Source organism: Carcharhinus amblyrhynchos, chromosome 1, assembly GCF_965287045.1.
Source record: "Carcharhinus amblyrhynchos chromosome 1, sCarAmb.v2.hapA, whole genome shotgun sequence".
Lineage (NCBI taxonomy): Eukaryota > Metazoa > Chordata > Chondrichthyes > Carcharhiniformes > Carcharhinidae > Carcharhinus > Carcharhinus amblyrhynchos.
This window is the reverse complement of record NC_137324.1, coordinates 90,525,813-90,553,191: the sequence shown is the minus strand read 5'-3', so window position 1 is coordinate 90,553,191 and position 27,379 is coordinate 90,525,813. Positions and strand designations below refer to the sequence as shown.

Genomic DNA, 27,379 nt, shown 5'->3' with positions numbered 1-27,379 from the left:
GGGCTTTCAATCATGCTGCAAGAGTCCATGAACCTCCAACTTCACATTGGAGGTGATTGCATCTGAGGGTGCACCAGTACAAAACTCTAACTTACCAGAGACCAATTCAAATATTCATGCTTCACAAGTGAGCAAGAATTGATGCTGGGGACAGGGGAAGCAGTGGACAGTCTGTATTGGTGAACGCAGCTCTCTCTCCAAGCTTTGTTCAGCTGGGCACCAATACTGTACCCCAGGGGCTGTTGATGAATCAAAGAGCAACAGGCAACATACAATGTGCTAACAGGTCTTCCAAGCACACCAACTATGATTGCAGACAGCGTGCTGGGGTCTGCCTCAAATATGAGTGAGTTGATGTCACAGGGCATTGAAATTTTTTTTTTGCGGACATGGGTTGAGTGACCAATTCTGCAGAAACTCAAATGTGGCAATCTAATGATAGCATGTGTACCTTGACATTTCCATGGACTCTCAAATCAACAACCTTAAATAGAATGACAAGTACTTTAGCAGTAGCCTTACAGCATCACAACGAATGAATCAGCGCTTTCCAGCCAATTGGTGGGATTGAAGCACTGATGTCTCATAAGAAGGACAATGGCAAAAGATGAAATTCAAGTGGATAACATATTCCACTTCATTGCAAACATCATCCCTAGTTGTACAGATGCAGGTGAAGCAGTCATTGATGGAACCTCCAATATCCAGTGGAAGTCAGCCATCAGCATCTTAGCAGTCAGATGGGAGGTTCAACCTCTGCACAAGGGAATGTAATGGTGAATGGAAAAAACATTACATTGTGAAGGTTCTGCTCCTTAGTAGAGTCACACAAACATTATGATTTTGTGCCCATTTCCTACCTTGTCCATTCTTAGTTGCTTAGTGACATTTTGATGATGAATGGGAAGACTTGAATTACCAACGACTGAAGAAGGGATATGCAAGGAGTGAGTTTGGAAATCTCAGCTGCTCTGTTAGCATTTATCTTAGATGGTGAGTTTTTCCAGCATCCTCTGTTGTTATTTTAGATTGCCTGGTTGGCAATTTGTAGCACTGCTTTGTGTTAGTCACATTAGGCAGGGCAGGAAGAGTGGTTGTTGCATGTGTCTCTAACACTGGCCCTTCTCTGCAACCTAATTGATCTTGTACTAATAAGAGCATCCCTGGCAACAATACTTCATAGTCCTCATCAGCTTCCTCTTCATTATTCCTTCCTTCTCAGGATTCTCTGGGAGCCTCTGCTCAATTTACCTTGCCCTCTTGCAGATCCAAACCTCACTGCTGCACAATATCATTCAGAATACAGCATAATACAGCCAATCTGGACACTCTGGTTGGTGCTTACTAAAGGATGCTTACTGACCAGGCCCCTCAAGATGCAGCCCCAGATCAATGAATAGCAGGCTGCAGCTGCTGGACATACTATTTCTAGTCTGAAGCCCAATCTAAAGCAACCAAAGTGCCATCCATCATGATGTGATTCACAAAACCTCCAAAGTTAAAAAAGTAAACTCTTAGTAAGAGCATTGTGAACAAGACATCTTTCATCTACAGGTAAGTGGGCAGCTCTGAGCACTCAGGGCTTATCATGAGTTTTAGTCAGCCCCCTCAATTGTTATTAGGCTCTGGTTTTGTTTTCTCTGGCAGATTTCAGGAATGATGTGGAGATGCTGGCGTTGGACTTGGGTAAAAACAGAAAGAAGTCTCACAACACTAGCTTGAAGTCCAATAGGCTTATTTGTAGTAAATGTCACAAGCTTTCGGAACAGGCTGTCCCTTCATCAGGTGGGTGGGAGTTCTGATCACAAACAGGGCACAAAGACAATAACTCAATTTACATGACACAGTGGACAGAGTACCCTTCGTCGTCCAGTTCTTCCCCAGAGTGGAGAGGCTACTACATCTTCTCCGGAGCCCTCAACATATCATTGATGAAGATGAACATCTCGCCAAGGCCATTCCCACACTCTCACTTTTTGCCTTCAAACAACTGCACAACCTCAAACAGACCATTGTCTGCAGCAAACCACCCAGCCTTCAGGAGAATAGTGAACATGGCACCACACAACCCTGCCACCGCAACCTCTGTAAGACGTGCCGGATCATTGACACGGATGCCATCATCTCAAGTGAGAACACCATCCACCACCCACACGGTGCATATTCTTGCAACTCGGTTGTCTACCTGATACGCTGCAGGAAAGGATAGCCCAAGGCTTGGTATATTGGGGTGTCCATGCAGACACTACAACAGATGGATGAACACTGATCGACAATCACTAGGCAAGACTGTTCTCTTCCTGTCGAGGAACACTTCAGCAGTCACGGGCATTCGGCCTCTGATCTTCGGGTAAGCGTTCTCCAAGGCGGCCTTCATGACACATGACAGCGCAGAGTCGCTGAGCAGAGACTGGTAGCCAAGTTCCGCACACGAGGATAGCCTCAACTGGGATCTTGGGTTCATGACACATTATCTATAACCCACACAACTTGTCTGGACTTGTAAAATCTCACTAACTTTCCAGTCTGGAAACAATACACATCCTTTTAACCAGTGCTTAATGTTCTCTCCACTCACATTGTCTGTACCTTTAAAACTTGATCAGGTGTAAAGACTCACATTCCAATCATTATTCATGTAAAGTGAGTTTGTGTCTTTGTCCTGTTTGTGATCAGAACTCCCACCCACCTGACGAAGGAATAGCCTGTTTCAAAAGTTTGTGGCATTTACTACAAATAAACCTGTTGGACTTTAAGCTGGTATTGTGAGACTTCTTTCTGGTTTCAGGATTTGCAGGAAATCCGCGGATGCAGAGTGATTAGCTAGGTTGATAGATGACCTGCCTTTCCCAGGTGTTTGCATATAGCCAGCCTCAAGCTGTGCTCAAGTTAAACAAGGCAGCTGAGGGACTGGAACAGGTTTTAGACATATTCACATTTTTGCTGCTTTTAACATGCTACCTTCATGCAAACTTAACATCTAAAGAAAAATAGTGTTTAAAAATAGTTGCTGTACCATATATATAAAAATCTTATATCAATATAAGTTGTTGGCTTAGGTTATATTTCTTGTCTGATGTACTGAGAAAATCTATATTATTACCAACTTGTATGCCACAAATACGACAACAAAAATTAAAAGATTTTGAATGCATAATGAACATGTGATAAATGATATTCATAAATATATGTATAGTGAGGATACTAAAGGATTAATTTCTTTTGTGTTCTCAGAAATGCCTAAAGAGAAATTGCATGTTTAATTTTCTGATATTGGTGTACAAATTAGTAGTTGAAGCAAATATTGAGGATACATCAAATAACAAAAGAAACCTTGTTTTGAAAGGAATTATTTACCCAAGCCAAGAAATTCCTAGCAAACCACAATGGTGGTGTGGGGTGGGATTGGGATTTCAGTATAGTCCAGATGTTGCCTTTGTTTAAGAGTCCTTGGTCAGCCAGGTTCTGTATTTCGGGTGGGTGGCCGCTGCATATTGTCTCAACTGAAATGCCTGTCCAAATGCTGGAGAGCGGGGGTTTCCAAAGAAGGAAGAATTTTGCTACAGCGTAACAGCATCAACTGCGCTGGATGAAGCTGAAGAAAGGAGGTTTGAAAGACTTTATATACCATCCAGTGTATCTGAGGCAACTGCTGAAATTTGGAATAACTAACCAATAATATTAGTACAGATACGTACAGTTCTAGTCTATTACTGATTTTAGTGACAGGATGGACTTCTATGTCCCATTAAGATGTTTTGAATCTTTGTAGAACAAAGCATCATTTTTTTGGTTTATGTTACAGAAAATAAATTAAAAAAAAACCATGGGATAGATAAATCATAGAATCCTGACAGTGCAGGAGGCGGCAATTTGGCCCATCGAGTCTGCACCGACTACAATCCTAACCAGGCCCTATTCCCATAACCCCACATATTTACCCTGTTAAATCCCCCTGACACTCGGGTCGATTTAGCATAACCAATCAACCTAACCCACACATCTTTGGACTGCGGGAGGAAACTGGAGCACCCGGAGGAAATCCACGCAGACATGGGAAGAATGTACAAACTCCACACAGATTGTGAGCCGAGGCCAGAATTGAACCCAGGTCCCCGGCGCTGTGAGGCAGCAGTGATAACCACTGTGCCACCATGCCACCCCATAAATCAAGTCAACATATGGGAGCAGTAAGCGAGAGTGTGCAGAATATAGTCATAATTAGGGTGCAGATAAATGATTTCTATTACCTAATGCAGACAACCAATATGGATATAGTTCCTTGGTGAGTAGGGCATCATCTATTTCAAACAGAAATCTCTTCAGCACATCCACGACATCATCCAGCTGATGTTCCCCAATTCTCAGTTTCACATTTCTGGCATCTTTCCTAAATTGATCCAGAAGCAGGTTAACTCGTGATGGTGTACCATTTTTCTGGTAAATTCCTTCGCAGCCGAGGCCTAATGAGGAGTGAATTACATTTCATTAAATACACACATATAAAATATAGTCCTACTTTATTCAGGGAAGAGTAGCCAACATTTCCATTGAACAGAAATTTTAAAATATTTGTGCTAAATAGAGGCTAATAACATGATTGCATTGAAGAGTCCAAATGAGACAGACATTGGTTGAAACTTTACCAAAACATTTCTAAGCATCGTGAGAATAATGGGGTGAACTGTTTCTCAAGTGCGCTCCGCATCACATTATTTTGAGAGTCAGTTAGTTTGTTGGGGAGCTGGGAGTTTTGCACCAGTACTGAGGGGGGCAGGGACTAAACATGCCGGTGAGTCAGCTGAAGACAACTGTTTCGCAAGGGCACCCTGATCTCATAGTGCACTGAGAGACTCACACTCATCCCCATCAGGACACCCCGTCTCTTCGGCTTCATGGTTACCGCCTCTGATGTGGGTCACCCATACGGTGGCATCAGGGCCCTCCCAATAGGTGCCCCTACCAGGCCACCATCATGGCCCCCCCTCCACGATCCACATTGGCATGACATCCCCCCACACAGTTCCCCTGTCATGGCCCCCACCCAGGACCCACCCTCTTGGCACTGCTCCTGACACACTAGTGGTGCCCAATTGGCACCTCCAGAGTGCCTGGTGACCACTGCTGGTGTGCATAGAGGGCACTGCCTATATGTCTGGTGGGCATCGCAGGTGCCCCCAACCACCCAGGGAGGGTTTTAATGGTCAATGATTTGATTTGATTGATTATTTGATTTGATTTATTATTGTCACAGGTATTAACATTCAGTGAAAAGTATTGTTTCTTGCGCGCTATACAGAAAAAACATACCATTCATACAGAAGGAAATGAGAGAGTGCAGAATGTGGTGTTACAGTCATAGTTCAGGTGTAGCGAAAGATCAACTTAATGCAAGGTAGGTCCATTCAAAAGTCTGACAGCATCAGGGAAGAAGCTGTTCTTGAGTCGGTTGGTACTTGACCTCAGATTTTTGTATCTTTTTCCCGAAAGAAGAAGGTGAAAGGGAGAATGTCTGGAGTGCATCGGGCCCTTAATTATGCTGGCTGCTTTGCCAAGGCTGCTGGAAGTGTAGCCAGAATCAATGGATGGGAGGCTGGTTTGCATGGTGGATTGGGCGACATTCGCTACCTTTTTTTAGTTCCTTGCAGTCTTGGGCAGAGCAGGAGCCATAGCAAGCTGTGGACAACTAGAAAGAATGTTTTCTGTGTTGCCAGGAGACCAGTAGTGACTTTTGCCATTGTGGCACCTTGCCCCAAGGCTGGGGAACTCCATGCCCTGGAATCTGAGTGGGCTATGCATACTTAATTGCTACTTTAAATAAGCTAATTAGCCTCGCGCTAGTTTGTGCCATTTGAAAAGGGCCGGGAAGATTCGCACTGGGTGCAACTCAGATTTTTGGCGTTCTACAGTATTTCTTCAGCTCACCATATGATCACTGGGTAAAGTGAGGTGGTAAAATTGCACCCATTGTTTGAAGGGCTACAGAAAAGTATTAAAATACTCAGCACCAATATCTGAGCGTATCAATGCATACAGTTAGGAAACACTTCTGTTGTTTGCAAGGAAAGCACTCTCACACTTCATTTTAAATTACACTCCTGGGCACAACAAAAATGCAAAGTTTTAATATTTTTGGTAGTGTCAAAACAGGCTACAATATGCTGAGAGAATCTTGGCATCTACCTATAACATCTTCCCTGCTGTTCTTTCGTCCTCGGCTTTCTTTGCTGTCTTTGTACTTACTGATAACCAATTATATATCTAATGTTGCCCAATTTTCATGAAAGGTCAATAAAATATTTTTATTAATGTCTTTGAGATGCCTATACCCCATAACCATACCAGGCAATAGAAGGTTACTGACACCAAAGCAAAATGCAGCAAATGTGGGAATCTGTTCTTACCCTGATCTGGGTGAAATTATTAATGTTGCTTCAACTTTCCACCCTATCCTCGCCTTTAACACTGTCCATCTCTGAATCTTCCTTTCTTTGACATTTCGGTCTCCATTTCCAGGGATAGGCTACCAACAAATCATCGTGACAAGCTCACAGCGACACTTTGTCATACTTGCTTCACGTGAGGATTCCATTCCCTTTTCTAGGTTTCTTCACCTCTGCTGCATCTGTTCAGATGACACAATCTTCCACATCAGATCTGTGATCCATCTTCCTAATTCCTCAACCGAAGATTCCTCACCTCGACTATAGGTGACAATGCCCTCAATTGACTCCATCCCATTTCCCACTCTTCTGTTTTCATTCTCTCCTTCCTTCCAAAACCATGATAGGACTTCTGTCCTCATCTCCACTCCACCAGCCTCCATATTCAACGCCATTTCCATCACCTCCAGTGTGATGCTACCTTCTCTAAACAAATCTTTTGTTCCTTTGCTTGTCCCATTACTACTCACTTTGTCTCTGCACCAACTATTTTGCCATTTCATCTCTCCCTTCACGTTTTGATCCTTTTTCCACCCTCTCCCATTTCACCTGCTCAAGGCCAATTACATTTCGACACATCTTCCCCTACCTCTTCAGCATTCTGAAGGGACTATTCCCTCCACATACTCTGATCCTCTCCTCAATCACCCCCAACATTTTCTCCCCTGCTCATAACATCTTTCCATGCAAGTGCAGGAGACGCAGCATCTGTCCTTTTATCTCCTCTCTCTTCATTGTCCAAGGCTCCAAACACATTTTCCAGGTGTGACAATGATCTCGTATGTGTTATTTTCCATTTGGTATATTGTATTCACTACTCACAATGTAGTCTGCTATACACTGGGGAGACCAAATGCTGATTGTCTGACCACTTTGTGGGACAGCTTCATTCGTTCCACAAGCGTGACCCTGAGCTTCTGGTCATTTCTCACTTTGATTCTCCAGCCTTGTTCTCACACTGACCTCTCAACCTTGGCCTACTGGCATGTTCCAGGGAACATAAACACTTTAAGTTGGTGCCGGAGCAAAGCGACTTCTTGCAAGCTGTGCTCAGCATACCTTCTAATTCTATCTTTCACTCTCATTCCATGCGTTAAGTTATCTTTCTCTATACCCTAGCTATGATTGTAACACTATACTCTGCACTCTCTTGTTTCCTTCTCTACAAATGGTATGCTTTGTCTGTAATAATGCACAAGAAACAATACTTTTCACTGTATGCCAATATATGTGACAATAATAAATCAAATGCCAGCTCGAGAAACATCTCCACACCGTTTGATTAAGTATTTTACATTCTTCTGGCCAAAAATTTACTTCAACACCTCGGACAGTCATTTCTATTTTGTTTCCTTTCCTTTGTATGTTTGGGTCTCACTCTTGTTCTTTTCTTTGAGGCGGCAGTTATTCATTATTCTGCCATTCACACCTCCTCTCGACATATCTTACGTCTCTTTTGCTTATTACTAGTCCTTTTGGTTCTGCACCATTTTGCCATTTAATCTCTCCTGTCTTCCATTGCAGACCTTTTTTTTTGTAAAACCTCTCCCACTGTACCTGTTTAATAATGGTAACATTTCTAACTTTCCCCACTTCTAATGAATGATTATCGATCTGAAATGTTAACTCTGTTTCTCCTGCCAGGTGTTTCCTGACCTGTTGAATATTTTGCTGTTATTATCTATTCACCATTGAATGACAACAATATGAAGCAACCAATGAAATGCCTAACTGAAAGCCATTCTAACCATCCTGAAACCCCAAATTTAGCATCACCTGATCATCACATCTAGATTGACTTATGCTGTTTTAAACTTATTCTTCTCAGCCACTGTGAGTATCCTGCACCATGATGCTCAGCTATTTGGCTTCATTTTTCAGTAAAACATCTTTGCATAGTGAGTGAACAGTCCAGAGAAGTTTGAAGAGCTAATATGTGACTGGAATAAGACAGACAATAAGAAAACACACACCAACCCATTAAACAAGTTGAGATTCTACCACAACAGCAGAAGTAACATTAAGGTGCAAGTGTGTCCAGTCTTTCTAACCACAAGGCAAAAGTGAAATTGTGTCAGCTGAAATGCAATCAGTATTTATGAGCCATAATTTTGTTGTTCCCCAACTTTTCACAAGCAATCCACCTTTAGACTCCCATCCATGATGATGTGATACCCATTGACCAGCTAAGGGAGAAACTATTTTCAATTCTATGCTGTAGACCTTAGTTACATGCAAATGTGGGCATATTTGAGTTAAATAGGAAATATATCAACTATTCTTAACAACAGAGCCCACTAGTCCCCTGTAACACAGCATTAATATTGTGACTCCTATTGATGTGCTAAACACTTGACTATGCTTGCACCTAAAATTATACCTTCTACCTTCTGTCACACAAGGAGATACCAAAATAGCAAATTGGTGCAATGTATTAGGTGAAAAGCCAAATGCATTGTTTTGATTTGATTTATTATTATTACTACATGTATTAGTATACAGTGAAAAGTATTGTTTCTTGTGTGCTGTACAGACAAAGCATATGGTTCATAAAGTACACAAAGATTGTCAAGAAAACATACAGTATGCTTGCCTTTATCGGTCAGGGTATTGTGTATAAAAATTGGCAGGTCATGCTGCAGCTGCACAGAACCTTAGTTAGGCCTCATTTTGAATATTGTGTACAATTCTGGTCGCCACACTACCAGAAGGATGTGGATGCTTTGGAAAGGGTATAGAAGAAGCTTACCAGAATGTTGCCCGGTCTGGAGGGTATTAGCTATAAGGAGAGGTTGAATAAATTCAGTTTGTTCTCACTGGAGGAATGTATGTTGAGAGGTGAGCTGATAGAGGTCTACAAGACTATGAGTAGCATGGACAGAGTGGATAGTCAGATGCTCTTTCCTTGGATAGAAAAGTACTTGGGGACATAGGTTTAAGATGCATGGAGAAAAGGTTAGAGATGTGCGAGGCAAGTTTTTTTTACACAGAGGGTGGTGAATGTCTGGAACATGCTTCCTGGGAAAATGGTGGAGCAGATATGATTGTGACATTTAAGGGGCAACTAGACAAACACATGAATAGGATGGGAATGGAAGGCTTCAGACTCTAAGTGCGTATGGTTTTAGTTTAGGCAGGCATCATGATTGGCGCAGACTTGGAAGGCTGAAGGGCCTGTTCCTGTGTTGTACTTTTCTTTGTTCTTTATATATTGAATCTGGTGAAATGGTGTGATGACAATAACCTCTTCCTCAATATTAGAAAACCAAACGAGATAGTCATCAACTACAGGAATAGCAGTGGAGGCTATGCACTCTATAAAAGCGCACAAGAAACAATACTTTTCACTGTATACCAATGCATGTGACAATAATAAATCAAATCAAATCAACATATGGGAGAAGAAAAGGAAAAGGGCGCACAATATAGTGTTACAGTCATAACTAGGGTGCAGAGAAAGATCAACTTAATTTTAACTGAATTTATATTCTACCAGCTGCTATTGGATTTGAACTCTTGTCCCCAGAGCATTAGCCTGGGCCTCTGAATTACTAGTTCAGTGACATTAACACCATGCCACCACCTTCCCTCAAGTTAGCAACAGAGATGTGCTTCCAAGATTTTCTGCTTTGATAAAAATTTATTTCTCATTTAAAATCCAATATTTGTTTTTTAATTAATAAATCCAAACTCCTGTTGGGAAAAAATACCACATAAATCTATACTGATTTAATCAATTTTCAACAGAGAACACAACCTCCAATTCCTCTTCTGCTAGTTGTATTATTTCCCGAAGATTTACAGATTGACTGCGAACCATTTTATCTTACACCTCCCAATTTTAAACTTGTATGTTATTTCTACTGTATACGTAATAGCTGTATACAGATGCTACAATTGTCAAGGCTAAGGATCCCAAATAAATAGAGTTTGGATATTCTTGTGGTAATTCCCAGTAGCAGCACAAAAATAATTCAGCTCTAATTTATCAATCACACTTAGGCAGGCAGGAAAAACAGATACTGTGGGAAATGGAAATGTCGTAATTGTGCACTGGGGCATGTGTGCCTCTAACAGTGGAGTCGAGGCAGGAGTTCTGGAAATTTTTACACTGCAACTAGGCTATTGAATGCATGAACAGAGAGTGCTTGCTTTTGATTCTCCTCGACTCAGCAGAATGAACTGTCAAAGTACAGCAAGAAATGTGCAACAGCAGTCTTTGCAGCATCCGTGGAGAGAAAAGGCAAATTAAAATGGCAGAAATGGATCCTTCACTAGGCTCAGAAGATATTACAGATGAATAACGTTTAGAAAAGGAACAGAACAAAGGGAAGGGCAAGGGGAATTACACATCACAGGAGAAAAAAAAACAAATAGGAATGACCCATAAAATGTTTCAGTGGATAAATGGCAGAAATAATATTAGCATGAAACTGTATGAGACATACTAAGTGAGATCAAATAAACTGTGGGACAATATGAATTCAATAAAAATCTGGAATTCAAAAGTGTAATGATGACCATGAAACCATTGTCAATTGTTATAAAAAACCATTTGCTTCGCTAATGTCCTTTAGGAAGAGAAATCTGCCATCCTTATCTGGTCTGGCCTATGTGAGACTTCAGATTCACAGTGATGTGGTTGACTCTTAAATGCCCTCAGGATGGGCAATAAATGCTGACCCAGCCAGCATCCCATGAATGAATAAAAAACACAGAGATTGTGTGAATACATGAGGAAGTGGTGCCATGGAGAGTCTTCAGTACAGTGGTCTGATGAGGGTCTTCATCCCAAAAAGCAAATTGACCACCCCATCATGCCATCTTTTCAATGCGAGAGCCATCTCGCACTTGGATGATCAAAGGAGTTCAAAATTAAAATAACCAAATTACCTATATGAAGGGAAAGAGTTGTTTTAATGATTTGAATCCTTATGCCAAGGAAACTGGGCTGAACAGCTGCTTCAAGGATCACTGGAGTTTGGTTTTTCCAAATGGGCAGGGGTGGCTCTGCCTTTAACAATGCTGCTGAATAAAATGCTATGTAATAGCAGAGCACTTTTCAAGAGAGCAGGAGTGGTAAGGTTGAAGTACAACAAACACAATCAAGAGAAGCAAACCTTTCCACATTGGTTAAAGGACACAGAGGCAACTAGTCCTCCAGAGGAAAAGGAACAGAATAAAGGCAATATACTGGCATGCATTTGGGATTGCTCAACAGGCAGAAAACAGGGTGTAGGGATAGGTGGATCATTTACATGTTGGCAGGCTGTGACTAGTGAGCCATTGGAAGGATCAGGACTTGGATTTCAGCTGTTCACAATATGTACCATTGATTTGGATGTGGAGACTAAATGATACAAAGCTAGGTGGGAATATATGTTGTAAGTTGGCTACAGGAGGGTTTGGATAGTCTTAGTGAGTGAGTAAGAACATGACAAACGGAATATAATGTGGAAAAATTTGAGGTTATCCACTTTGGTAGAAGAAACAGATGCATAGAATATTTCCTAAATGATAGAAATTAGCATAGATTTACAAAGGGAACTGGGTGCCCTTGGCTGTAACTCACTGAAGGCTAACATGTAAGTTCAGCAAGCTATTTGGAAGTCTAATGAAATGTTGGCCTTTAACATAACAGGATTTGAGTCTTACGAATTGATTTTGGGTAAAAGGCATTGAAGTATCTGATCAGCCATGATCATACTGAATGATGGAGCATGCTCCTCGGGCTGAATGGCCAACTCCTGCTCCTGTACAACACAGCGTATTTGCCAATGTTACGATGAATAAAATTAGCCTTATTTTAAATGTTGCAAATAGAACACTGCTACGTCAGAGGAACAATGTGCTTTAAGTTAGCTGCAATAAACGTTTCCATTTCCAAAATGAACCTTACAACCAGCCATTTGCAGCCATCACAGTAGGAACAGCTTATCGAAAGCTGTTGCTACATTTGTCAAACAAAATACTTCAAAACTATAAAACATATGGATGGAATTGCTTTTGGCATTAAGGAAGCAAATCCGTGTGACTTGCAGTGACACCCTGTAGAATAAGCTTGCTTACCATACTGTGTAACAAACGCTATGCAGCTGTCCACGATGATAGGAATGTCATTTTTGCTGAGCTGCTGGTCTCGGAGTGCATTACCATCTGTACCTGCTGCTTTCCTGATGGCCGTGTGCCAAACTGTGAAATCCAGCTTCGTGCGACCATGGATATACAAAGTTCTACAAGGTTACAACAAACTTTTAGTCCTTGACAAAATGTTCCATTTGTCCCAGTTCAGTTTGGCCTTACTTTGGGAGAGTCATTATTAAAGCATTCACCTGAACCCGGAGATGAAATTGCAGCCCCACATTCACAATGTTTTTTTTAATTTAGATATTAACAAACAAAGCAAATCGTTTATGAATTCACCTAGAGTTAGCTCCATGCAGCGATGAAATCACAAGATAAAACCCTTTGGTGCGGATGCCATCAAGTATCAACTAAATGTAATGTCTTGGCCAACATCTGACACAACAGCTGTGCCTGAAAAGAAATCACCTTCCTCAGACATAGGCACAAGTCAACACTAACGATACATCTCTCCATCTTACAAAATAATAACCCTTATATTGGAGTAAATAGAATGCAATGATCCCAATCTGAGGTTTCAGCTGATGACAAATGTTTAGAAGTATTTTAAATTAATTCTTCCATTTTGCAGAAGAAAAAAAGATTTAAAAGATCAATTTAAGAAGCTTAGATACTGCCAGTGTGGAGTCAATCAGGTGGGATCTCCATCTCTGGAAGCTGTTCCACTGTCATTAATTACAGCCACCTTTCCAGATTATCTTCGCTGCAAACATCGAGCCAGTATCTAAACGAGTCAGAGAGCTGCTGACCTCAGGAGAGCATGCTGTTAAAAGCTTTACTCTTTCTCACTCTCCTTTGATCACTGCAGTGAGATTATTTCTTGAACACACTCCCACATTACACTACGTCCAATATGCCATTCATCGATATGATCTGATTTGACTTGGGTCTGATTCAGCTTTGTTGGCAGTGCCAGTGTTAAGGGTTACTGGCAGTCGATGCACTATGTGTTACTGATGTGTGATGACGTACATACATTCAGAGCACATGTTTACCACCATTTGTCTGAAATTGTCCAAACCTGTGCAAAAGGTAGGGGAATTTCAAGTAGTGCCCAGTGCAAATCATCCTCTTTTGCAAGTTTTTTTGCGAGTTCAAGAATAATCCCATGGAAGTTGGCTCTGTCTAGAAAAGCCGCCACATCCCATATTACATGATGCTGCTAGCTGTGCTCATTTGTTGACCTTCCAGGGGCTTGAAAAATGAAACTCTTTTGTTTTTAAGTGCACTAAAAACTATGTTTTAAAAACTTTCTTTTTCCCTACAGCGCAGAAGGAAGCCATTTGGCCCATTAAGTCTGCACCAACCACAATCCCACTCAGGCTCTACTCCCATAACACCACATATTTAACCCCACATGCTAATCCCCCTGACACTAGAATCAGTTTACCATGGCCAATCAACCCAACCTGCACATCTTTGAGCCACGGGAGGAAGTCGGAGCACCCGGAGGAAACCCACAGAGACACAGAGAAAGCGTGCAGGCTCTTCACAGACAATGACCCGAGACTGGAATTGAACCCAGGTCCCTGGCGCTGTGAGGGGGGGCGGTGATGATGGACTAGGCACTGATGAAAAGTGTTTATATTTGTGATAAATCCATTTATAGCTGTATTAATAATGCTTCACCAGGTTACCACTCAAGTGTATGAAGTTTTAAAAAGCACCCATTCTAAAATGCTTGCAAGCAAATATATAGAAGAGTTTGAGCAGCAACTTGAGCAGAAGAAAAAAAGCACTTCTTAAAACAAGTGTGAGTTTCAGTGCAACTTGTTCTTTGATAATTGATTGAATCCAACATTCTTTATCCCTGACTGTAAGTAGATAAGGTGGACCATCAACATCTTTTCCCAAAGGTAGGGGAATATAAAACTGGAGGGCATTGTATCTCACCGCTCTCATCTTAAACCAAAAAGTTCCAGAGGGAAAATTGTTTCACTCAGGGGGTGGTGAGTGACTGGAACAAACAACCAGAGGTAGTAGTACAGGTGAGTATTATTTTGTCTTTTAAAAAGCATTTAGACAGTTAGATACGTAAGATGGGTATAGAGGGATTTGGGCCTAATGTGGGCAATTGGGACTAGCTTAATGGTTTAAAAAAAAGAGTGGCATGGATAAATTGGGCCGAAGGGCCTGTTTCCATGCTGTAAACCTCTATGACTTCAAATGTCTCACGGAATAATAAATGCTGATTCATGAAGCAAAGTAGAAGGCATGACACAGAAGGAAAAGTCAGTAAAATTGGAGTTTGATTTTAAAGTATACAAGACCAATCTGAACAAGTACCAGTTATTTCCCAACTAGAATCAGTTTAGCATGACCAATCAACCCAACCTAGACTTTTTACTGGGCTTTTCCTTCTGAGAATTAACAATGTATCTGGGTACGTTAAGCCAGCAATCTCAGTGAAGGGAGTTGACTGTCTTTTGTACTACAAGAACTCAAGGACTAATACTAGCCACAGAACACTGGTTTATGAATAAGTAGATACTAACTGATCATCAGCACAATTATCAAATTCATCGATTGTAAATAGATTTCCTAAAAACATATATTTTAAAATTATAAATTACTAAAATAACAATCAATATTTTAAAACATTAAAACATTGAAAATAATACAGCTCATCAACCACAGGCCTTTAAATCTACCCCAGCAGCTGCCAATTTACATCAATACTGTTAAAATGACTATAACGCCGCATATTTGTAGTATAATGGATACTTAGTGCATGCAAAATCTACCATGAAACCATTGTCGTTTGTCAGAAAAACCCATCTGGTTCACTAATGTCCTTTAGGGAAGGAAATCTGCCATCCTTACCTGGTCTGGCATACATGTGACTCCAGAGCCACAGCAATGTGGTTGACTCTCAACTGCCCTCCAAGGGCAACTAGGAATGGGCAATAAATGCTGGCCAGCTAGCGACATCCATGTCCCACAAATGAATTTAAAAAAACCCTCAAAGGAGTAAACTGAATAAAGATAATTTAAAGTAATTCTCTACCTTCCTTTTTCGACCAGTAATAAGATGTCCTTCTTCTCACCGTGCTTCCCAATCTCAGTGCTGACAGCTGTGAATAGAATGAGGGGAACAGATGTAAATTAGACACCTTTATTGAAGATCTTGAGCAAAGCCAGTACCAAACTCCTGCAAAGCTGCAACAGGTCTATTGGAACAAAGGGGAAATCACTTAGTCCTTCCAGCTTATTTTATCATTCAATGGGATCATGACGGATCTTTGACCGAACTCCATAAACCTTCTTTGCCTCAAATCCCTTAGTAATTCTAGCTACAAGAATCTACCAACTCAGGAATCCGCCAATTAAATTCTCAGGTTCAATCCCTAGCATTCACCGGGATACTTATCTGAATTGCAATAAGCATGGGGGCAGTAGAATTGAATTTACACCTTTGTACCAATGAAAAAAAAGTGGAGCAATAAGGAACTTGCATTTCCCACCTCAGGATATTCCAGATTGTTTCATGGACACACAAACCAAGACCGGCAGTAGGCCATTCAACCCACTGAGTCTGCTCCAAATTCAAAAAGATCATGGCTGATCAGACAGTAACCTCAGACCTGCATCCTACTACCCTGCCAACCATTTACCCCCTTGTTTACCAAAACTCTATTCACCATGGCTTTAAGAAATATCTAAAATATTTATAGCCTCTGCTTCCATCATGTTTTCAGGAAGGGAATTCCAAAGACGCATGATCCTCAAGAAAAGATATCTCCATATTAAATGGACAACCCCTTATCTTAAAACAGTGGGCCCCAAGTTATAGATTCTCACACAAGAAGAAACATCCTCCCCACATCCACCCTGTCAAGGCCACTCAGGATCTTATATGTCACCTCTTACTCTTCCAAAATACAGCCGATACAAGCCTGGCCTGTCAATCTTTTCTCATAAGGCAACTCATCCATTCCAGGTATTAGGCTGGTAAACCTCTGAACTGCTTCCAAGACATAAACACCCTTCCTTAATAAGGTGATCATCAATACTGTGCACAGTATTCCAAATATGTCCTCACTAATGTCCTGTACAACTGAAGCATAACCTCCTTACTGTTATAATCAATTCCCCTCACAATAAATTATAACATTGTTAGTTTTCCAAATTGTTTGCTGTACCTGTATACAAGCTTTTTGTGACTCATGCACTAGAAAACTCAGATCCCTCTGTACCTCAAGCTCAGCAATCACTCACCACTTACATAACATGCTGTTTTCATTCTTTATACTCTATTTGCCATACCTTTGCCCATTCAATTAACCTATCTCTATCTTTTTGAGGCCTCCTTATGTTTTCTTCGCAACTTACTTTCTCACATTTCTTTAAATTGTAAACAGTTGAGGTCCATCATTGATCCCTGTGGCACATTATTTGTTACATCTTGTCAACCTGAAAAAGATCCATTTATGCATACTCCCTGCTTCCTATTAACAAACCAATCTTCCACCCATGCAAATATGCTGCCCCCTGTATCATGAGCTTTTATTTTCTGCAGTAATCTTTAATGGAGCACTTTGTCAAATGCCTTATGGAAATTTAAGTTCCGTCGATCCACTGGTTCTTCTTTATCCACAGCACAGGTTACTTCCTCAAAAAACTGATACTGTTGTTACTTGAGGTGCATGCACACCAACATTTCTAGCACAGGTTACTGTTAATTATTTGGAATAAGCTACCAAAACATGATTTATTTTTGACAAAACCAAGTTGACTCTGCTTGATTATTTTGAACTTATCCAAATGTCCTACTGTGACTTCTTTAATAATAATGGTTGGCACGATGGTTAGCACTCTTGCCTCACAGTGTCAGGGACCTGGGTTTGATTTAGATGACTGTCTATGTGGAGTTTGCACATTTTCCATGTCTGCACGGGTTTCCTACCGGTGCTCCGGTTTCCTCCCACCGTCCAAAGGTATGCAGGTTAGGTGCACTGGCCATGATAAATTGTCCCTTAGTGTCCCAAGATGTTTCGGTTAGGGGGATAAGCGGGATAAATATGTAGGGTTATGGTGATAGGGCTTGGGTTGGATGCGCTGTCAGAGAGTTGGTGCAGACTTAATGGGCCAAATACCTCTTTTTGAGTTGTAGAGATTCTATGATGACAATAGCTTCTAACATTTTCCCTAAGACAAATGTTAAGTTAACTGACCTGTAGTTTCCCACTCTATAGCAATGTAAGAAACATGGTAGCCAAATCTGGCACAGAAAGATCCCACAAATCAGGCTATCTGCTTTTATAACGTTGACCTGAGGTGGGGGGGGGGGAAATCAAGAAACCAGGATTAACTCCCCTGCTCTTTTTTGCAGTAGTGGAGGCTAGTGGGGCCTCAGTTTAATGTTTGCTCCATATGGTGGTACCTCTGAATATACAAAACTCTCCCAGCACTGCACTGACATAGATTTTGGCAGTCATGTTTCTGAAGTGGGGCTTGACCAGCAACCTCCTAAGTCAGAGAAGACAATGCTGCCCACTGAGCCATGGCTAACATCTCAGAGTGCCCACTCCAAATAATTAACAGTAATCTCTGCTGGAAATTCTAGTGTGCATGCACCACAAGTAACAACAGTGTCAGTAAAAGCTTTATTGCTTTCATGGTCAGAGCTAGATGAGCAGTACCTCTTCAGGGAAGGCATTCCTAGAGGTGATGTGGCAGTGAGTTAAACACTAAGATCAAAAAAAAATTGCGGATGCTGGAATCCGGAACAAAAACAGAAAATGCTGGAAAATCTCAGCAGATCTGACAGTCTCTGCAGTGAGAGAATAGGGCCAACATTTTGAGTCTAGATTGAGCTCTGATGAATGGTCATCTAGATTTGAAATACAGGTTCTATTCTCTCCCCACAGATGCTGTCAGACCTGCTGAAATTTTACAGCATTTTCTGTCTTTGCTTTCAATGGTCACATTGATTACTAACATTCACTACCTTAGCCCACACATGAATAACCACTTGGGAGAAACAGTGAAGATCTTAAGGAACTTTAATAGAATGTTAAGGCAATGCCCACCCACACACAGGCAATTAAGAAAGCAAAGATAAATGGCAAGAAGAATACAACTTGCTTTCCCACTGTGACAACCAAGTGCTCTCAAATAATGAAAAGTTACACCTTCACTAAATAATGAAAAATCTATTCCAAGTGTTGATTACTATTGGTGAGAAGAAATTCATTCTTGGATCATGTAACTAGCAAACTAATTAGTGCAATTATCACAGATGCAATCAATCGTTTGTGGTAATGGAAAAGGCAAAAGATAACATATAGACACAAACATAGTATAGGTCTAACCTCAAGGCTGAATGACAAAGTTTACAGAAATTTGGTCTGATAGAAAATCTTGGGGAAGAGGCACAGGGAATCCAATAAAACTTAAAGCCTTGGCCTAGAAAACTGGTGATGACTTGCCTGTTCGCAGATGTCCTACACAGCAGGCAGGGCACACACATTCAGACGTAGTTGTGCGCATGCAGCATTGGCACAGACATCAAAAGAAGCACCCGAGGCCTGTTCTTCAAAGAGACCTCAGTGTCTTTGAATTTACCAACTGGATGACCAAATCCTATTTATGCTGCCTTTAGGGAACTGGTTTGCCCTGAACACAAAATGCTACACAGATTAAGCAATAGTCTTTAAAGGGCAAAGGACAACCTCTACTGAAAATGTAGCCTGGAAACAAAGCTACGAGATGGAGTGTTTTATAAACAGGACTGTTGCTGGACACTGCTTGTCCCATTTCTTAATGCTGTCTTTTCCCCGCTTCCTGACCCCCATTAATTGGTCACTCCTGTCTTTCAACACTCAGGACAAAGCAGCTTGCTTGATTGACACCCCGTCCACCACTCTCAACAATTGCACAGGAGTAATACAACGAATGGTAAGTACGTAACACTGTAGAGATTGCAGCCTGGTGAATATAAGCCAGCTTTACTGGATCAGGATGCCTGAGCAGAAAAGTATTGTCCTGATACCAGGACAAAGCACTGCTGCAGTGAAAACAGAACTCAATGAGTGAAAGGATGGATACAGTCACTCACCCAGAGTCAGTTTGTCTTGGTGGCAGCACTCTCAGAAAGACGTAGGGTCACAAAGGCTGGTCCACACCTTGAAGCACATTATCTAGATTGACACTTCAATGTCAACAGATATCAGTCAACTCACCTCACCAAAACAGGTTGGCTTGTCATTATCTTATTGTAGTTTGTGGCCCATGCATGTAAATTGTCTGCCCTGTTTACTCAGCCTGGATATGTATGGCAAGGTTACAAAACTTGCTTCCCTCCGCCATTGGTTCTGGAACTTGATTTCACAATGGTTGGCCAATTAATGGGCAGCTAGCGTGAACCACATGCTGGGAAAAGCTCAGCGCTGCTGGTGAAGGCAGGAAGAGAATGAGCGTGGAGGAAAGGGAACACACAAGCTGGCACTCCTAACGTGCTCCCACAAGTGGAGAGCCGCTGTGGAGCTTTCTTGGGGAACTTGTAATGGAACTTGTAACACCACGTTTACTCAGTACATTCAAGCACAATCCTCAGTGCCCATTCACCTATTTATTGTGGCCTGGACATTTCATCCTACCTTGGATCGAGGTGGCAGTAAAAATGTAAAGGTCACCTGACCAATTGGCTTGACAACTAAGCAGTCGGGCCACATAAACTTGTGTTCAATATGTCCCTTTTCCTGCTTGACTGTGGGTGGACATGCTTGCAACTCTTGCATGCACCTGCTGTCCAAAATATCACACAATTGACCTATTTTCAGAAATGAAATCTTAATAGCAAGATATCATCAACCTGAAAGCAAATTACTGCTTACGCAATGAGAGCGGAAAACGGAGAGTGTTCCCCTCAGACAGAGAGGGGAGTTTTGATTGAGATATTCAAAATGATGAGAGGCTTCTTTCTGTACAGTAAGTATGGAGAAACTGTTTCTATTGACAGGAGGATCGGTAAACAGAGGACACAGATTGAAGATAATTGGTTAAAGAAGCAGAGAGGAATGATTTGTTTTAAATACAGTGAGTCTTTATTGTTGGAATGCACCATCTGAGCTGTTGGTGAAAGCAGATTCTATGGCAACATTCAAAAGGGAATCAGATGTATTTTTGTAAAATGTGCAGGGCAGGGCTGTGGGAAGAAGAGCAGTGCAGTGGAACTAACAGGGTAGCTCTACCAAAACGGCAATACAAACAAAACAAGTCTCCCGTTGTTTTGTAGCAAATGCAATGTACTGAAGCCTTACTAAGTTCTTGCAGTCTCTTTAAGTGGACTGAATCTTCTTCAGTCATGTCCTGCTCAGGATAAAACCAAAGCTGCGATTTCTCTAATGCAAACCAGCCCGCTTTCCAGTGTTCTAGGTCATGCACATCTTTGTAGTAGAGTTGACCAATCAGTTCATAGTCTCTCGTGGACAGGATTTCTACCATTGAAGGTATAACAAACTAGAAAACACAAATCAATCAAGAAGTGTCAGAATTGTGGAGGAAGACAATAGCATTTCTGCAAGGAAAAAATGAATACGTGATTGCATGCTACTTACCTCACACATTTAATTTAGCTGACCAACCTCTCTTTTACAAGAAAAAAGACTTTCAATACATTTGAAGAAGAAATACAAATCCGTGCTTTAACTGTAATAGTTCATAAGTTTGTAAGGTATAGGAGCAGAAGTAGGCCATTTAGCCCACAGAATGGCAGTCTGCTCTGCCAATTGATCATGGCTGATATGCTCCTCATCCAGATTTTCCTGTCTTCTGCCCATAACCTTTCAATCCATTACCAATTAAAAATCTGTCTAATGCCTCCTTAAATTTACTTACTATCCCAGCATCCGCCACACTTTGGGGACACCATCCACCAGGTACACGGCACATACTCTTGCAACTTGGCCAATGTTGTCTACGTAATACGCTGCAGGAAAGGATGTCCTGAAGCATAGTACATTGGGGAGACCATGCAGATGCTACGACAACGGATGATTGAACATCACTTGACAATCACCGGGCAAGACTGTTCCCTTCCTGTTGGCGAACACTTCAGCGGCCACGGGCATTCGGCTTCTGATCTTCGGGTAAGCATTCTCCAAGGCAGCCTTCACGACCCACGACAGCGCAGAGTCGCTGAGCAGAGACTGATAGCCAAGTTCCACACACATGAAGACAGCCTCAACCGGGATCTTGGGTTCATGTCGCACTATCTGTAACCCCCGATTTGCAAAACCTCACTTACTGTACTGTCTGGAGGCAATACAGGCAATACTCTTTAACCTATGCCTAATGCTCTTTCCACTCACATTATCTGCAACTTTAAGACTTGACTAGCAGGTTAGTTGTAAAGACTCGCATTCTAATCAATAATCTGTTATATGCTCTATCTGAGGCCAGAACTCTATTCACCTGACGAAGGGGCAAACCCTGAAAGCTTGTGAGTTTACTATTAAATAAATTGGTTGGACTTTAATCTGGTGTTATGAGACTTCTTACTGTGTTTACCCCAGTCCAATGCCGGCATCTCCACATCTAGACTCAGCAGCCAGGGAAAACATCCTATCCAGCCTCTCACACCATGTAAGAATTTGCAAGTTTCAATGAAATCACCTCTCAATTTTCAGGGATTAGAATGGCCTAAACCTGCTTCTATTCCCCATGTTACCCAGGAATCATTATTAGGATCATTTCTTTTAAATGTATTTTAATGGCTTGGATTTGGATGTCGATGTTGAATTTCAAAATTTGTAGAAAGCACAAAACTTGAAAGTATTGTGAACTATGAGGAAGGTAGTGATACACTTTAAGAATACATAGGCAGGTTGGTGTAAGTCCAATATGGAGCACAGCAATTTCGGAAGTATGTAAAAATATTTAGAGAAAATGCAAAAAAGATTTCCAAGAACAGTTCCATGGATTGGAGGCTTCAATTACACAGATGGGTTAAGAGTTTTTTTCCTCCTCAGAGAAGAGAAAGTTAAGAGGAATTTGATGAAGGTGTTCAAAATTATGAAGGGTCTCACTAGGGAGAAATTGTTACCATTAGGTGGACTGTCAAGAGCTAGAGGGCATGGATTTAAAATGATTGACAAAAAGAAACAATGTTGACTTGAGGAAAAACATTTTCACATAGTGGTGGCTTTAATCATGGCTTTTGGAAAGGAATTGGATAAGCACTTGAAGAGAAAAAAAATTGAAGATTACAGTGAAAGTGTGGGGGGAGTGTGACTACCCGCGTTGCTGTTGGGGAGAGCTGGTATGGACATGACAGATCGCATAGCCACTGTCTGTGCTGTAGCCATTCTATAGTTCTACACAGTTCTTTCCTGTGGCATGGTTTCTGCTGAGTCAGTGGATTTCAGATCACTGAGGCTTCCCACCTGACAGCACATGGTTTAAAAAGCACTCATCTTCCTCGTCACAATTACTGAACACTGATGTGCTGGTCACAGCCAGCTATGCAAAACCTGTGTACTGGGAACCAGGTGTGTAGCCTCACACTTTATCTGATGAAAATGATGTATCAAAACATCTTTCCATTTCAGCCTAGAAAGCACCATTGGCAATATCAGTAGATACATTGTAATGTGGTCAAGTGATGTTTGTGTCCATCATTTTAATATATTTACCACAGTGGTTAGGAGACTGTCATACACATGCAACATACATGTCCAATCTATAGGCACAAGATGTTAAAATCAGTAAAGCTAATAAAACATGCTACTCAGTCATCATTGGGGGCAAAAGGTGATCATTATGCAAAAACAGGCTCATTGTTCTTCTCAGTCTTCCTTTGTAGCCAATCTTCAAAGCAAATCCAATCATTTTACAGTGCCCCAGGTACTTGGTAACTGATGTCTTCCCATCACAACTGAGGCAGCAGATTAAAATGTCAGAAAGTCTTGGGTTCAGGTTTGTGTTTTCCCGGATAGAGTTCTTAATATTACATTACTGAGTTACAAATAAAACCTAGTTAAAACAGGCAAGATGTCACACCGTTTTATTCTGTCCTAGTTAATAAACTTTATTACATGGATTATAACTTTACTGCCATAGGTTTGAATTCAATTTAATTTGAAATAAAACTCCCTTAAATCTGGAGATGCTATTATTTATTATTAATCATGGACTCGAAACATCTTATTCTATTACTTTAAGGGGATTGAAAAAGCTAGAAACATATTGGCCAAAGGTAATAACATGCAAGATCACAGGACTCAGGAGCAAAAAGGTAAATTCCCATGATATTTAAAAAGCTCTGGGCACTTTCAACATACAAAATATGTTTCAAAGTTATTTTTTACCTTGGAGATTGCCTTGGTCCAGTCTTTTAGAATTTCAACATTATCAGTTCCAAAGGAGAAGACACGTTCTGACAGCAAATACATCTCAAAAGTAGAGCTTACCCTGAAGCAAACAAGAAGAAAGGACAGCATTAGAATCTTGTAATAATAAGGCACCGGAGGCTACTTCACAAATTTTAATGCAACAAGCCGAAAGCAAGCATGCTAATATTCTCACGCACTGGATTTCAAGTGGATTGAACAAAGTCTTGTCAGATGATCACATATATTGACTTATTAGATTTGAATGAACTCGAGATAAACTTCTGCAGCTGTACCCATCCCCTTTCTCCCCCCAAAGCATTAGATAAGAAGCTTGAATTTCAACATGACTTGCAGCAAAAAATTAGATTTTAAAAAAAGATATAAAGACATGATGTAAAGCTGTCTGGAGTGAATTTGAATAACCTTGTTACAATAAACATCCCACTGGTGTGGCATAAGAATGTGAAATATAACTGCATGAAACACTCTGCACTTCCATCTCAACTGCCATCTTTGTGTTATCACCAAACTGCATCTTCACAACATTCATTTCGACCATACACAATGACAAAAGTGCATTTTAGCACCAACATCAATGTAGAAGAGAATACTACATTTAAATTATGAACTAGGAAGTATAATCCTCAATAATATAACGTTTTTACAGGATATTACAATGCAAGGATAAAAATGACATTTCTTTGGAGCAGTATTTATTCTAGTTGTTAAGTTTCTTTCAAATTTGTTTCTTTTTCATGGGAGTATGCCTTTTCGAAACCCAAATATATTTAACTATTTAAGCTATGAGCAATAAGGAGCCAATCAAACAAAATTTGCTTGAAGTAAAGAAAGAGCAAATTAATATAACTACTGCACTTGAAAAAACAATGCTACGTCAAGCATTCAGCTCTCGTGAAGTCATTTGGCTGCAGACCAAAATGTCACAAGAATATACAGTTAGGTGTCCTTTGATTGTCCTTGATGTGTAGATTGGTGCAAATGTTGTGGCTGATTTGGATTTGCTGGTTTCACAGATGTGGTGAAATGTGGAAGACGCTGTAATTACTTCAAGATCTTAGTGCTCTGGCAGATTTCTAGTGAAGTTGGCTTCAAAATTGGATAATACATTTGTTCCAAAAGAAAGAGGGAGACAGCCTAGTTTTCAGTTGGTTTCCTCTGCTGAAAACGTTCCTGCAATCTTCCTCCAATGACTGTCCCTCTTGCCCTGAAATACCGCACCCATTGTGCATTTCCAAGGGGCTGGGTAGGTCAATATGTGACAGTCATTGTTTTAACATCCACTAATTTGCATTTTATTGCTCCTTCCTCAGACACTGATGAGTTTTGATGGTTTCTGAATTATAGGAAATGTGTGTCTCTTTTTACTCCTGAGGGTAACTTGTTTGTTTTTCACCTTCTTCATGGAAAGTGGCTTGCATTTGGAGTTCTTCAGTCTGTCTCATTTGAAACTGCAAAATTTTCAATTAGTTGAAAATGTAGAAATCATAGACTTCAAAACTAAATAGCCTCGTGTCAAAGCCAAATTTTGGGCTTGCAAATTTAAATGATAGCCAGCTCAGTTGGTTTCCCATTCCAGATCCAACACAGTTATTGCTGAAAGGACCTCCCCAAAATCTGCCCAGAGCCTTCATAGAAATCACTGGGGCCACATGGTACTGCCATCATGAAAAGTCATAATTCATACAGTGGGCCCCGTTTTACCATCAAGTTGTGACCATTTTTGGTAACTTGGTAAAGTTGGGGCATGAGACGAGTAGCACGACCAGCGCCTGCCTCTGTGCCCGTTCCCTATTTACCAATCACTGAAAATATCCACCATCTGGACCACATCCAAAACAGGCACAACGTCAATTTAAATGTATTTGCATACATTTAAATTGACTTAATGGGCTGCACGGCAGAATTTACCAGCACTTCCCCTTTTACTACCGTGTTCACCCGTCCAGATTTAGTGTAAAACACACATGGTCCACAAAGGTCCGATTTGGGCGCTCCAGCTTCCGAGGAGGTAAGTTCAGAGCTTGCAGTCGGTCTCTGACTCCGACCAGTGGGCTGACGAATAGCAGACGGACTTTAATTTAGATAAATGCAAGGTGATGCATTTTGGTAGATTGAACTAGGACAGGACTTACTCAGTTAATGGTAGGGCGGTGGGGAAAGTTACAGAACAAAGAGATCTAGGGGTACATGTTCATAGCTCCTTGAAAGTGGAGTCACAGCTGGACAAAGTGGTGAAGAAGGCATTTGGCATGCTTGGTTTCATCGGTCAGGACACTGAATACAGGAATTTGGATATCTTGTTGAAGTTGTAGAAGACAATGGTAAGATTACACTTGGAATACTGTGTACAATTCTAGTCACCCTATTATAGAAAGGATATTATTAAACTAGAAAGAGTGTAGAAAAGATTTACTAGGATGCTGCCTTGATGGATTGAGTTATAAAGAGAAGCTGGGCCCTCTTTTTTCTTTGGAATGTAGGAGGCTGAAGGGTGATCTTATAGAGGTCTATAAAATAATGAGGGGCACAGGTCAGCTAGATAGTCAATATCTTTTCCCAAAGGTAGGGGAGTCTAAAACTAGAAGACATAGGTTTAAAGTGAGAGGGGACAGATATAGAATTGTCCAGAAGGGCAATTTTTTCATACAGAGAGTGGCGAGTGTCTGGAACAAGGTGCCACAGGTAGTAGTAGAGGCATGATCAATTTTATCTTTTAAAAAAGCATTTAGATAGTTACATAGGTACGATGGGTTTAGAGGGATATGGGCCAAATGCAGGCAATTGGGATTAGTTTAGGGGTTTAAAAAAAGGCAGGATGAACAAGTTGGGCCGAAGGGCCTGTTTCTATGCTGTGAACGTCTGTGACTCCATGACTCTAATTCCAGGTAATTTTAGGGAGGTATTTAAAATGTTAATGGTGTGGGACTGCATAGATAGAAACAAACAATGTTCAATGGTTCATAATTTAAGTAAAATGTACATATATATCAGGTGGAAAGCAAAATATTTTGGATAGAAAGCAGAAGAAACTATTTCATACAAAGAGAAAGGGTGCTCAGGCTGTGGAATAAACTGGAATTATGACTGAAGCAGAGACCATGGGCAGAGTTGTTTCAGAACCGCATTAAGTGCAGTACTAGGAATAAAAATTGGCCTTTGTCCCACCAACCGCAGTGAGGGGTTTTTGCACCACAGCATCTGCTTCCTGCCTAATTATGCAAGTGTCAGAAACATATCACAAAAACAAAAAAGGCTGGAAAACCTCAGCAGGTCTGACAGTGTCTGTGGAGAGAGAATAGAGCCAATGTTTCAAGACTTGCTGAGATTTTCCAGAATTTTGTGTTTTTGTTTCAGATTTGAGCATCCACAGTAATTCGCTTTTATGTGCAGGAAACATGCTGTCTAGCTGGTGGGCAGCCTCTGAATTGTCCAGCA

General features: G+C 41.0%; 1 protein-coding gene across 1 annotated transcript in view; it reads right to left on the bottom strand.

Annotated features, from left to right (window-relative positions):
• arap2 (ArfGAP with RhoGAP domain, ankyrin repeat and PH domain 2) overlaps positions 1-27,379 on the bottom strand; it is a 338,594-nt gene that overhangs the window by 73,875 nt on the left and 237,340 nt on the right. The window contains exons 17-21 of the mRNA XM_080189086.1: positions 23,900-24,002; positions 20,852-21,050; positions 15,595-15,661; positions 12,513-12,676; positions 4,251-4,463 (exon numbers count right to left, since the gene is read on the bottom strand). Coding sequence (XP_080045212.1) covers positions 4,251-4,463; positions 12,513-12,676; positions 15,595-15,661; positions 20,852-21,050; positions 23,900-24,002 — 746 coding nt within the window. The remainder of the gene's footprint in view (positions 1-4,250; positions 4,464-12,512; positions 12,677-15,594; positions 15,662-20,851; positions 21,051-23,899; positions 24,003-27,379) is intronic.